Raw genomic sequence first — 12,014 nt, 5'->3', positions numbered from 1 at the left:
TTTTTCGAACATTTTTGAAGAATTTCGAATCTGAAATTGGCTCGTGATTTTTGAGATTTTTGAAAAACATGTCAGGCAATTTATCAAAATGAGCAGAAACACAAAAAATTCAATTTTTAGATAAAAAAGTTTTATAATTAAATTTTTAGCAAAAAAAAATTAAAAAAATCCACATCGAAATTTTTTTGGGCAATTTTGAAAAATTTCGAGCATACAATCGTGTCATGATTTTCGACCATTTCTGAAACAGGTGTCACGTGACTTATCAAAATGGGTTAAAATATTGGCAGAAAATCAAAAATTCAGGTGAAAATTTTATTTGAGTTTTTGGAGAATTTTGAGCTCCAACTCGAGTCGTGATTTTTAAAATTTTTGGAAAAAGAGCATCGCAACCTACTAAAAAGGGCCAAAATTTCAACAGAAAATCAAAATTTTCTATTAAAACTTTTTTGAGCATCTCAGAATCTTCAAAAATTGTGACCCAATTTTGATACTAAAATTCATCAAAAATGCTTAAAAAAATATATTCGTTGAAATGTTGGTATTTTTCAAAAAATTTTAACCCACTTAGATGGATTGCACAGAAATTATAATTCCAAAAATCATGACTCAATTTTGGGCTCAAAATTCTTTAAAAATGCTCACACAAATATTTTTAATCGAATTCTTGACTAATTCAGAAAAGTTGCATGACAAATTCAGAAAGTTCAAAAATCAAGACTCAGTTTAAATCCCAAAAATTCTTCAAAAAAAAAATATTCATCGAAAAGTTTGAATTTTTCGAAAAATTTCAACCTTCTAAATTTCAAAAATATACTCTAAGTTGAAATCTTGATTTAAAAAAAGTTACACAACACTTGATTAAAATCTCCAAACATTGTGATCGACTCAATTCTAATCCCAAAATAATTCAAAAACGCTCAAAAAATAAATTTGTCGAAATGTTTGAATTTTTTGAAAAATTTTAACCCACTCAGATGAGTTACACGACAAAATATTCAAATTCTAAAAATCATGACTCAATTTTGAGCAGAAAATTCATTTTAATCCCCTCAAAAAATGTTCCTAGAAGAACTTGAATTTTTCGCAAAGTATTCCATTTAGATTGCGTGGCACCGTGTTCAAACAATACAAACTCTAATTTTGCGCCCAAAATTCATCAAAAATACTCAAAAAAAATTTTTGTCCAAATATTTACATTTTTCAGAAAATTTTAACCCATTTTGAAAGGTCACATGATTTATGTACTTTTTCCAAAATCCAGAAAATCATGACTCAGTTTTGGGCTCAAAATTCTTTTAAAATGCTCAAAAGAAACTGTCGATGATGTAATTGAATTTTTCACGAAATTTTAACCCATTTCAATAGGTCACAAAGGCCACTTTCGAATAATTTTTTTTGACAGTCAATTTTACTAAAAATGGGGGGGGGGTGTGGTTGCGCCCAAAATTCTTCATAAATTCTAGAAAAACATTTCATTGTCCAAATATTTGAATTATTTGGAAAATTTTAACCCAGTTTGAAAACTGAAAAGTCACATGACACTTTCATCATGAATCCAAAAAATCAAGACTCAATTTTGGTCTCAAAATTCTTTAAAAATGCTCAAAAGAAATTTTCGACGATGTAATTGAATTTCCCACGAAATTTTAACCCATTTCAATAGGTCACAAAGGCTACTTTCGAATAATTTTTTTCGATAGCAAATTTTACTCAAAATGGGGGAGGGGAGGAGAGCGGGGTTTGCTTCCAAAATTCTTCAAAAATGTTCCAAAAACATTTCCTTACACCTTCCGAATTTTTAGGAAAATTTTAACCAATTTTTGAAAGATCACATGATACTTTTTCAAAATTCCAGAAAATCATGACTCAGTTTTGGGCTCGAAATTCTTCAAAAATGTTCCAAAAACATTTCCTTGCATCTTCAGAATTTTTAGGACAATTTTAACCAATTTTGAAAGATTATATGATACTTTTTCAAAATTCCAGAAAATCACGACTCAGTTTTGGGCTCAAAATTCTTCAAAAATGCTCAAAAGAAATTTTCGACGATGTAATTGAATTCCCCACGAAATTTTAAACCCATTTCAATAAATCACAGGCTACTTTCGAATAATTTTTTTCGACAGCAAATTTTACTCAAAATGGGGGAAGGAGAGCGGGGTTTGCTTCTAAAATTCTACAAAAATTCTCAAAAAACATTTTTTTGTCCAAAATTTGAATTTTTTAGAAAATTTTAACCCATTTTGAAAAGTCACATGACACTTATATCGTAAATCCAAAAAATCAAGACTCAATTTTAGGCTTAAAATTCTTCAAAAATGCCCAAAAATAAATTTTCGACGATATATTATTTGAATTTTCCACGAAATTTTAATCCATTTTAATAGGTCACGAAGGCCACTTTCGAATAATTTTTTTCGACAGTGAATTTGACTCAAATGGGGGGGGGGGGGAGGGGAGCGGGGTTTGCTTCCAAAATTCATAAAAAATGTTCCAAAAACATTTCCTTGTATATTTTGAATTTTTAGGAAAATTTTAACCCATTTCGAAAAGTCACATGTCACATAACACTTATTTATATCATAAATCCAAAAAATCAAGACTCAATTTTGGGGTAAAAATTCTTCAAAAATGCACAAAAGAAATTTTCGACGATATATTTAAATTTCCCACGAAATTATAACTCATTTCAGTAGGTCACAAAGGCCACTTTCAAATAATTTTTCCACAGTTGATGTTCTTCAAAATGGGAAGGGGGGGGGAGGTTGCGCCTGAAATTCTTCAAAAATACTCAAAAAACGTTTCTTTGTCCAAATATTTGAATTTTTTGGAAAATTTTAACTCATTTTGAAAAGTCACACGACACTTTTATCATACATCCAAAAAATCAAAACTCAATTTTGTAGTCAAAATTTTTCAAAAATGCCCAAAAGCAATTTTCGACGATATATTTGAATTTTCCACGAAATTTTAACCCATTTCGATAGGTCACAAAGGTCACTTTCAAATTATTTTTCGACAGTTGATGTAACTCAAAATGGAGGGGGGGGCGGGAGTGCGACTTCAGATATTCGATTGCGCTCCCTTGTTTAAAGCGTTTTTCTGCGAGATTGCCTTTTGGACTCCTAATTTTATGGACCATTTTTGCACTAAATTTGCCCAAAAATCACTCTCGATGGGAACTGGAGCTGAAGTAATAATAAATTTGGAACGAGGGGAGACCCATATCCACCAAAAATGGACTGAATTTTCGGGATCGCAAAAATACAAGCCAAATTCAATCCCCAAAGCAACACGAATCGATCGACGAACCGCTCGATTCCTCTGGTACAACTTACCTAAGACTTTATTGAGCAAATTCAACTTGGTGGTAACGTTTTGCGTATCGCCCGAATGTTTCACAAGTAAAGCTATCAGCTTAACGTACGCGTCCAACGTTTGAAACACTTTCATACGGTTATTACTGAAGGTGGCCGGATCGGGTAACAATCGGTAGCACAATTCGACTACCATTTGGGTACTAAGTCGGAAGAATCTGGTAATGAGATCGTCGGTCTTCAAAATACCGTGCACGTTCATCTGATGCACGAATAAGCTGAAAGCTTTGCCCGGATCTTTGCTCGACGCGGTCGTTTGATAAATGTTCACCCATTCGCGTAACAGGTATTCGGTTTTCTCGAACAGACCCGGCGGATCTTCGCATTCTCTCGTCTGCAACAACAAAAAAAAGAAAAAACATCATAATGCAAAAATTCATTTTCCATTTCAGCAGCAGCCGTCAACACTACGAAGGATGATACCTACCTTGACTTGTAAAATACCAGAATGAATGTACGAGGTAGGTCCGGAAGTCGTTCTTTCCATCGTCAAGTTATTACCGTCGTGACTCATGCGCAAGATATCGATCAACGTAACCAACCTATCATCGTAAAAATACACATATTATAAATCTAGAGGTTTCTCAAAACACCACCACACATCACATCACATCACACGACTCGATCGACACCTACCCATCGGGTGCATTACGCGAATGAGCGATTCTAGATAATGTCTCGATACAGCATCCCAGATCTTGCTCGCTAACCAAGGTTTGAGTTCGTTCCTCGACTAGGTAATGTTGAACAATCTGCATGGCGAATCCGACCGCAACGTAGTTCATGCCGTTCTCCATGGAATGAGCCAAATGCGCGTCGAACATTGGTAAATTAATTAGATGCGATCGTATTAGCAAATCTACTACTTCGGTATTGTATCTGTATTCTTCTCTGCATTCGATTAATGCTCTGTAAAAGACGCGAAAAGAAAATGTTACATAATGGAGTCTTGGGAATTTAAAGAATGAATGAGTAAAAAAAAGAAGAGGAGACTTACTTCGTAACCTGTTTGTTCGTCCATTGGGTACCCATAGATCTGGGATCTTGGAATACCTTCAATATTCTCAGGTAAAAGTCGCGATAACGTATCGATATATCCGGATCGTCTTGGTTCATACAATCGAGTAATCCTTCCACAGCCTGCGGAAATATAAAACGCACATAAATAAGCAATTCGAAACTATCTACAAATATGAAGGTGTCCAACAAACAGGAAAACACGAAGAAGCTGAATTTTGTTCAAGTCGAAATTTTTCTATTTTAGGGGAGAATTTGAAATACTTGAATAATCAAAATATTGAAAGAAAAACGGAATAGAAAGGAATTTTTAATGTTTATCCGGAAAAAATGAAAAAGTGATCACTTTTTTGCAATTTCGAAAACAAAATGGCACCTTTTCAGCTAATTTGTCAAAAAAGTAGAACTTTTATTTGTGAAGATTTTGGCACAATAAAAGACGAAAATTTTGGCAAAAATGACATTTTCTTTGACAATTTTTGGCAAAAAACCTGACTTTTTTGGGCAACATTGACACAAAACATCTCAACAATTTTAGAAAAGTTTTTTTCTGAAAGTTTGACAAAAAGCAGGATTTTTTGGTCAACTTTGACAAGAATCTTTGATCAAAAGTGGTACTTTTTTTCGATCATTTTTTTGGAGGGAGAGTGAGAGAGGGAGAGGGGAGGGGAAAGGAAGTAGGACTTGGTTGCAATTTTGGTTCAAAATGCAGAACTTTTCAGATTTTTTTTCAAGCAACTTTCGTAAAAACATCAAGCATGTTTGAAAAAGTTGGGACTTTTCTTTAGAAGATTTTAGGAGAAAAAAAATCAGGGAATTTCAACTTTTGAGAGTGGAACTTTTCGCAGATTTTAATGAAAAACAAGAATTTTATCAAAAAAAAAAAAAAAGAAAGAAAAAGAAAAATACTCCAGCAATTTTGAAAAAAAAGTGGTACATTTTACACCATTTTCACAAAAAATTTTTGAATTTTTTGAAACAGACAAAAAGGACGTTTTTTTACAATTCTGAGAGGAAAAGTAGGACTTGTTGCAATTTTGGCTCAAAATACAGGACTTTTCAATTTTTTTTTTCAAGCAACTTTCGTAAAAAAAATCGAGCATGTTTGAAAAAATTGGACTATTCTTTAGAAGATTTTAGGAGAAAAAAAATCAGGGAATTTCAACTTTTGAGAGTGGAACTTTTCGCAAATTTTAATAAAAAACAAGAATTTTATCAAAAAAAAAAAAAAGAAGAAGAAAAATACTCCAGCAATTTTGAAAAAAAATTGGTACCTACATTTTACACCATCTTCACAATAAATTTTTTGATTTTTGGAATGAGCCAAAAAGGACGTTTTTTTTTTACAATTCAGAGGGGAAAAGTAGGACTTTGTTGCAATTTTGGTTCAAAATGTAGTTTTTTTTTCAATAAGCAACTTTCGTAAAAAAAATCGAGCATGTTTGAAAAAATTGGACTTTTTTTTGAAGATTTTAGGAGAAAAAAATCAGGGAATTTTAATTTTTGGGGGTGGATTTTTTTGCTAATTTTAATGAAAAGCAGGAATTTTAACAAAAAAAAAAAAGAAAGGGAGAGGGGAGGGGAAAGGAAGGGAAGTAGGACTTTGTTGCAATTTTGGTTCAAAATGTAGGACTTTTCAATTTTTTTTCAAACAATTTTCGCAAAAAAATCGAGCATGTTGAAAAAATTATTTTTTTTTTGAAGATTTTAGGAGAAAAAAAATCAGGGAATTTTAATTTTTGGGAGTGGAACTTTTCGCTAACTTTAATGAAAAACAAGAATTTTATCAAAAAAAAAAAAAAAAAAAAAGAAGAAAAATACTCCAGCAATATTTTGAAAAAAAAAGTGGTACATTTTACACCATTTTCACAAAAATTTTTTGAATTTTTGGAAACAGACAAAAAGGACGTTTTTTTTACAATTCTGAGAGGAAAAGTAGGACTTGTTGCAATTTTGGCTCAAAATACAGGACTTTTCAATTTTTTTTTTCAAGCAACTTTCGTAAAAAAATCGAGCATGTTTGAAAAAATTGGACTTTTTTTGAAAAATTTTGGGGAAAAAAACAGGGAATTTTAATTTTTAGTAGTGGAACTTTTCGCTAATTTTAATGAAAAGCAGGAATTTTATCAAAAAAAAAGGGGGGGGAATACTCCGCAATTTTGAAAAAAAAATGATAAGGTGCACTGGGGGAAGTTGGAATTCGGGGTAAGTTAGAAAACTTGCTCTAGCGCCTAGAGGTTTATATCTGGCAAAGTGCCACTAAAGGTGACTTGAGGGTACTACCCCTACTTCATCACGGCATGAAAATTTTCGCAATTCAGTTTCATTTTAGATGTCTTTGGTTCAATTGTATTTTGTTGTTGTTTTGAACTTATTTTGAATTTGGTCTAAAATACAGACTTTCTATTGCTTAGTTTTTCGCATATAGCGGACGAACCGTGCGTCCTAGTGAAAATCTGATGAGAGTGATCTCAAAGAGAATTAAATTCTCTACAATTTTGTTTTTGTGCAATTTTTATAGGACGCTCGGTTTGTGATCTGCGCCTCTGCAAAGTTTAGCCTGTTCTGACTTCCCCCAATTGGGGTAAGTCAGGACAGTTTATATTTTATTCCACTGAGCAAAAGCTACTGTGTCAATCACACTCAAATTTTTACCATAGGTTAAGAACCCTTATGGGAACCTACATAATAAATTTGATCCATATTGGTTCATTAGAAGGGGAGTAACAGCTGGTCAAAGTTGAAATTGCGAAAAATCATTCTGACTTGCCCCGGTGCACCTTACATTTTACACCATTTTCACAAAAAAATTTTGAATTTTTAGAAGACAAAAAGGACTTTAGGACTTATTGCAATTTTGGTTTCAAAAAAACATGAATTTTTCTCAAGTTTGACAAAAAACTAAATATTTTGGCTAACTGACAGATTTTTTTTGACAATTTTGGCAAAAATGTCGATTTTTCCAGCAAGTTTAGCAAAAAACGGGACTTCTTTTCATTTTTTTTTCAATTTTTTGGAGTGATGATTTTTTTATGGTATTTTGGCAGAAAAAAGGACATTTCAGGAAATCAGAATATTTAAGGAGAAATTTCCAAAAAAACACTAAATATTTTTTCATTTTTGCAACTGTCAAAAAAAATTCGGATTTTTGCAAATATTGAAAAAAAGTGAAACGTATTCGGCAACTTTGGTAAAAAAAGCACGATTTTTTGTCAAAAAATAAAACCTTCCTTTGTGAATCTTTGGCAAAAATGAGGAAATCTTCGAAGAGTATTTTGACAACAAAAAAAAGAAACTTTGGAGGAAATTTTCAAAAAAAAAAAAACAGAAATTATTTGCAAGTTTGGCGAAAATTTTGACTTTTTTGACCGGAGGATTTTGAAAAAAAATTGGCAAAAATTGCGGAACTTTTCGCAAGTTTGCCAAAATTTGTACTTTTTTGACAACTGGAAAAACTTTTTTAGAATTTTGGTAAAAAAAGCAATTTTTTTTACAATTTTGTTAAAAATTCAAATAAGTATGATTTTCTTAACAATTATGTACATCATCATTACAATTTTAGCAGAAAAGGGCCTTTATGGGACATTCTGACAAGATAGAGGACTGTTTTGACAAATCAGGGTTTCTTTGGAAAAATTTAAGCAAATCAGCAGGACTTTCTTTAGAGGAATTTCGGAAACAAAAAAAGAATGCAATTTTTGACAATCCTGACAAAACCTGATTTTTTTGCAATTTTTAACCACGCAGGACTTTTCTAACACAATTTTGGCCGGAAAACGTGAATGTTTTGCAAATGTGACAAATAGCAGGACTTTTTTTTTTGAAATTGCGGAATATTTTCAAAATTTTGGCAAAAAAGGCAGATTTTTTAAAAAAAATTTATGACGACGTTTTTATGGTTATTTTGACGAAAAAGTGGACTTTGACGACCATTTTGGTGAAAAGCAGGAATTTTAGGCAAATTTGGCAAAAAGAGTGACTTTTTCGAGGAAATTGACTCAAAAAACAAAAATTCTCGCAATTTAGATAAACAGCAGGACTTTGTGTCAAAAAAACAGGACATTTTTTGACAATGGTAGAATCTGAGAATTTTGGTAAAATGCAGAATTTTTTTGTCTTCGTTTTGGTGAATTTTTTTTAGTTAATTCGACAAGAAAGTGCGCATTTTGGCAAAAAAGTGAATGTTTTTCAACAATTTGGTAAAAATTAGGCAAAAAGCATTATTTTTTAGAGGAAATTTTCGCAAAAAAAGCAGCACTATTACAATTTTTCAAAAAATGGAACATTTTCAGCTATTTTGAAAAAAATATTACGATTTTGTGGCGAAAAAGTAGGACTTTTCAACAATTTAGATTAAAAAAAAACAACAGAGGTTTTTAACAATATTTCTGAAACAAATCGTAACTTTTCACGTTCGGCAAATAACAGAAGCTATTGACATTTTTTTGGAAAAACGTGGAGCTTTTTCAGGATTTGGTCAATAAAAGTGGAATTCTTGCAATTTATTAAAAGCACGAGAAATTTTCGCTATTTCGAGAAAACAGGAAGACTTTTTTTTAGCAATTTTTTGGGCACAGCGATTTTTTTGGGGTAATTTTGCCACAAAGCAATAACTTTACCGGCAACTTTGGAAAAAAGCAAGACTTTTTTTTGGTCAATTTTAACGAAAAATAAAATTTGGCGATTGGCAGGACTGATTGATTGATTGATTGAGAATTTTGACATAAACAGAAGAATTTTTTGAAATTGTAACAAAAAAGTAGAACTTTTTCACTATTTTGCCAAACAGCAAGACGTCTTTGCAATTATTTTCTGGAAAAAATACTTTTTCGGACAATTTTAGAACAAAAAAAAAACTTTTTTTGATGATTTTGCCAAAAAATCAGAACAGAATCAGGATTGCAGGACACATCAGCGAAAATCTGTATGTAAGCAAGACTAGCAAGACTATTAAAAACGCTCCAAGTTGACACAAATCACCAAAAAATTCACCTTCTGAATGACGGCTGCGGCGGTCGACGGATCTCTAGTGCGTCGGTGTATCGATAATGAGTCGATTAACGAGGTGATGTTGATATTCATTTGGCAATTCGAAAGAGAAGCTCCCATCACGTTCTGATTCATCATACCTTGCAAATAGATTTCCAAATCGCTGGTAATCTTATCGTAAACGACGCCCATTTCATCGGCTGCTCCTCCGAATTGCTGAAAATGCCCAAAAAGTTAATCTTCCATCGTTCAAGATCGTCTCGACGATACGATTCCAAAAAATATTCTTTACAATTTCACAACTTACCGATTTAGGCGTACACATGGCTGCTTCTTTATCGGTCATCGGTTGGAATCCGGGTATATTTCGGGCGAATTCTTCGTACACAGCCATTTGTTGAGGGGTAACTCCTCCTACCTTGAGGCGAACTTGTTCCGGCATTCGTTCGGCCTGATACGTGAGTACGCCCGAGTCGCAATATCGACGTCCCTCGTTACGAGCGTTCTTACGTCTTTCGTATTCCTACGTGAGAAAAAAAACATAATTTCATCGTTGAATTTCAAAAGTTCAATCAAAAATGAGTTTTCAACCAAAAATATGAACTCACTGAGAATAAATGTCTATCGATTTCAACCACGGCTTTGTCGACGGTGGTTTTTTGAACGAAAGCGCAAGCTAAATCCATATTATCGGTAACACAAGCGGTGACAGCTTGTTCGATCATTTCTTTTTGTTGTGCGGTAGCATTCTATAAACAAATAACACAAAATTTGATTAAAATGCTCGTAGATCCTTCTCTAGCCATACACGAGGAATCAGGAATCAGAAAGAAACAGACTCTCCAACTCACCATTATAACACCCAAAAAGGTATTCTTCAAATTCTGCGTAAATGAATTTATAATCTGCTCGCGACACGTGATCATCGCCATACCGGCGGCTAGATTCCTCACCATGTAATGAGCTGCTGCTCTAACTCTCGATTCGTCTGGATCCAAGGCAAAATCCTACACAAAAATCGAACCAATCAACATCATCTCCTCACCGTACTCCATCGATATCAAAATCGAATCGACCAACATCGACACTCACCTTCTTAACAATTTGCTCCGAAGTGTTAACAGCGATTTTCACCGAGCGTTCGACGATAGGTCCGAGCCATTCTTGAATAGCTCGTTCGAAAGCCGGCTTGATGCATTGTTTGAGCTGCGGATGAGCTTGGAATAAAGGTAACTGCAAACCCAGAAACAGTCTCACATAAATCAAACCTGATCTCTTCTCTAATTCCGCATTCGTTCGAGATCGACACACTTACTTGACTATTCACTTGAAGTAGATTTCCCAAAGCTGGTATATTGGCAACGTTAAAGGTGACCAGATTAAACTTAGGCTCCGGAGTGATCACCGGAGGTGGCATCATGGGCGGCGTAGGAGTCGAACTGGCCAACGGAGGAATGCCAACGTTGCCTAGTTGAGGCACAACAGAGCCACCTTCTTCACCGGTGACTGATGAGATAGCGTTCGATGTAAATGACGGTATCGATACCGAAGGAGTAGATACCATGCTTGTAAATACAGCCGCTGAAACTAAACATCATCGTCGTATCGAATAAATACACCTCCCAGCTTCAAAATGCACATGTACCATGAAAATCTGCACTCACCATTGGTAATCGGAGCCGAAGAAGGAGGCGGCTGCGACGTAGGAGCCGGTGGCATCGGTAGCGGTGACGACGAATGCACCGACGTCTGCTGCTGCTGCATTTGTTGCGGTTGCCCGACTGCTTTTTTATTCAAATTCGACGATAGCTGATGTTCCATGTATTTCAGCATATCACTATCTCTAAGGTACTTGGTTGGTCGTAAACTCTGCAAGTAGTACAACACGAATTTAGCACAATATTTACGTATCGATTTCCATCGTCAATCGGATCTCAGTCTTTCGCTCTTACCTTCAACTCAATTTGCAAGTTTTTACACAAAACTTCGATCTCGAACTTCAAATTTAACTTTAAATCGGGTTCTTGATGAATTTCAGCTAATATACACATCACAGACGTCGTCCAAGGATTCGGAAGTTTGAAAACCTACACCACAAAACAGCGAATAATATCTTTAGTAGTGCGAATTCCACAACCAGTCAAACTCCAGCTCAACGCTGGCATCTTCTTCGAACACGTCCAGGCTGCCGCCATTATTCCTTCTCCCTTCCCTCTCTTTCTCTCACGATTGCAGAAGATAGCACACGAGCACGGTACGAGATACGCGATGTGATAAGGTCAAAGGGCGAAGACGAAATTTCAAAGTTCACACCACCATTCAATACGAGATCGTTCGCGACAGTAAGATACGTTAATTAGGGCGAAATATATCGCGAATAAATTAATTTTTCATCGAAATCGAATTAGCCAACGGAAAAATTCACTTCGAGAAACGACAAACGTTCGCGAGAATTTGACAGTTTTCAAAGATGGCTTCTTCGTAGCCGAATATTTGTCGAATTTTTGTTTACATTTTTCAAGGCAACGAGAGAGGTGAAAAAGGAAGTGTGAGGTGTTTGAAAAAAATGCGTTTGGCTAAGAAAGAACACGACTTTGAAACCTGAAATGATTTTTCCAGACTTCCAAA

The 12,014-nt window shown here is 34.2% G+C and overlaps 1 protein-coding gene across 2 annotated transcripts in view; it reads right to left on the bottom strand.

Annotated features, from left to right (window-relative positions):
* The window catches only part of Not1 (CCR4-NOT transcription complex subunit 1), a 41,705-nt gene that overhangs the window by 7,009 nt on the left and 22,682 nt on the right, over positions 1-12,014 (bottom strand). For both annotated transcript variants that reach the window (XM_065360893.1, XM_065360894.1), the window contains exons 21-32: positions 11,339-11,473; positions 11,051-11,255; positions 10,702-10,973; positions 10,479-10,619; positions 10,238-10,393; positions 9,995-10,135; positions 9,694-9,909; positions 9,390-9,602; positions 4,378-4,520; positions 4,017-4,289; positions 3,808-3,922; positions 3,342-3,714 (exon numbers count right to left, since the gene is read on the bottom strand). In XM_065360893.1, the coding sequence (XP_065216965.1) occupies positions 3,342-3,714; positions 3,808-3,922; positions 4,017-4,289; positions 4,378-4,520; positions 9,390-9,602; positions 9,694-9,909; positions 9,995-10,135; positions 10,238-10,393; positions 10,479-10,619; positions 10,702-10,973; positions 11,051-11,255; positions 11,339-11,473 (2,383 nt within the window). The remainder of the gene's footprint in view (positions 1-3,341; positions 3,715-3,807; positions 3,923-4,016; positions 4,290-4,377; positions 4,521-9,389; positions 9,603-9,693; positions 9,910-9,994; positions 10,136-10,237; positions 10,394-10,478; positions 10,620-10,701; positions 10,974-11,050; positions 11,256-11,338; positions 11,474-12,014) is intronic.

Source organism: Planococcus citri, chromosome 4 (assembly GCF_950023065.1).
Source record: "Planococcus citri chromosome 4, ihPlaCitr1.1, whole genome shotgun sequence".
Classification (NCBI taxonomy): Eukaryota; Metazoa; Arthropoda; class Insecta; order Hemiptera; family Pseudococcidae; genus Planococcus; species Planococcus citri.
The sequence above is the reverse complement of the archived record's forward strand: the minus strand, read 5'-3'. Positions and strand labels throughout refer to the sequence as shown.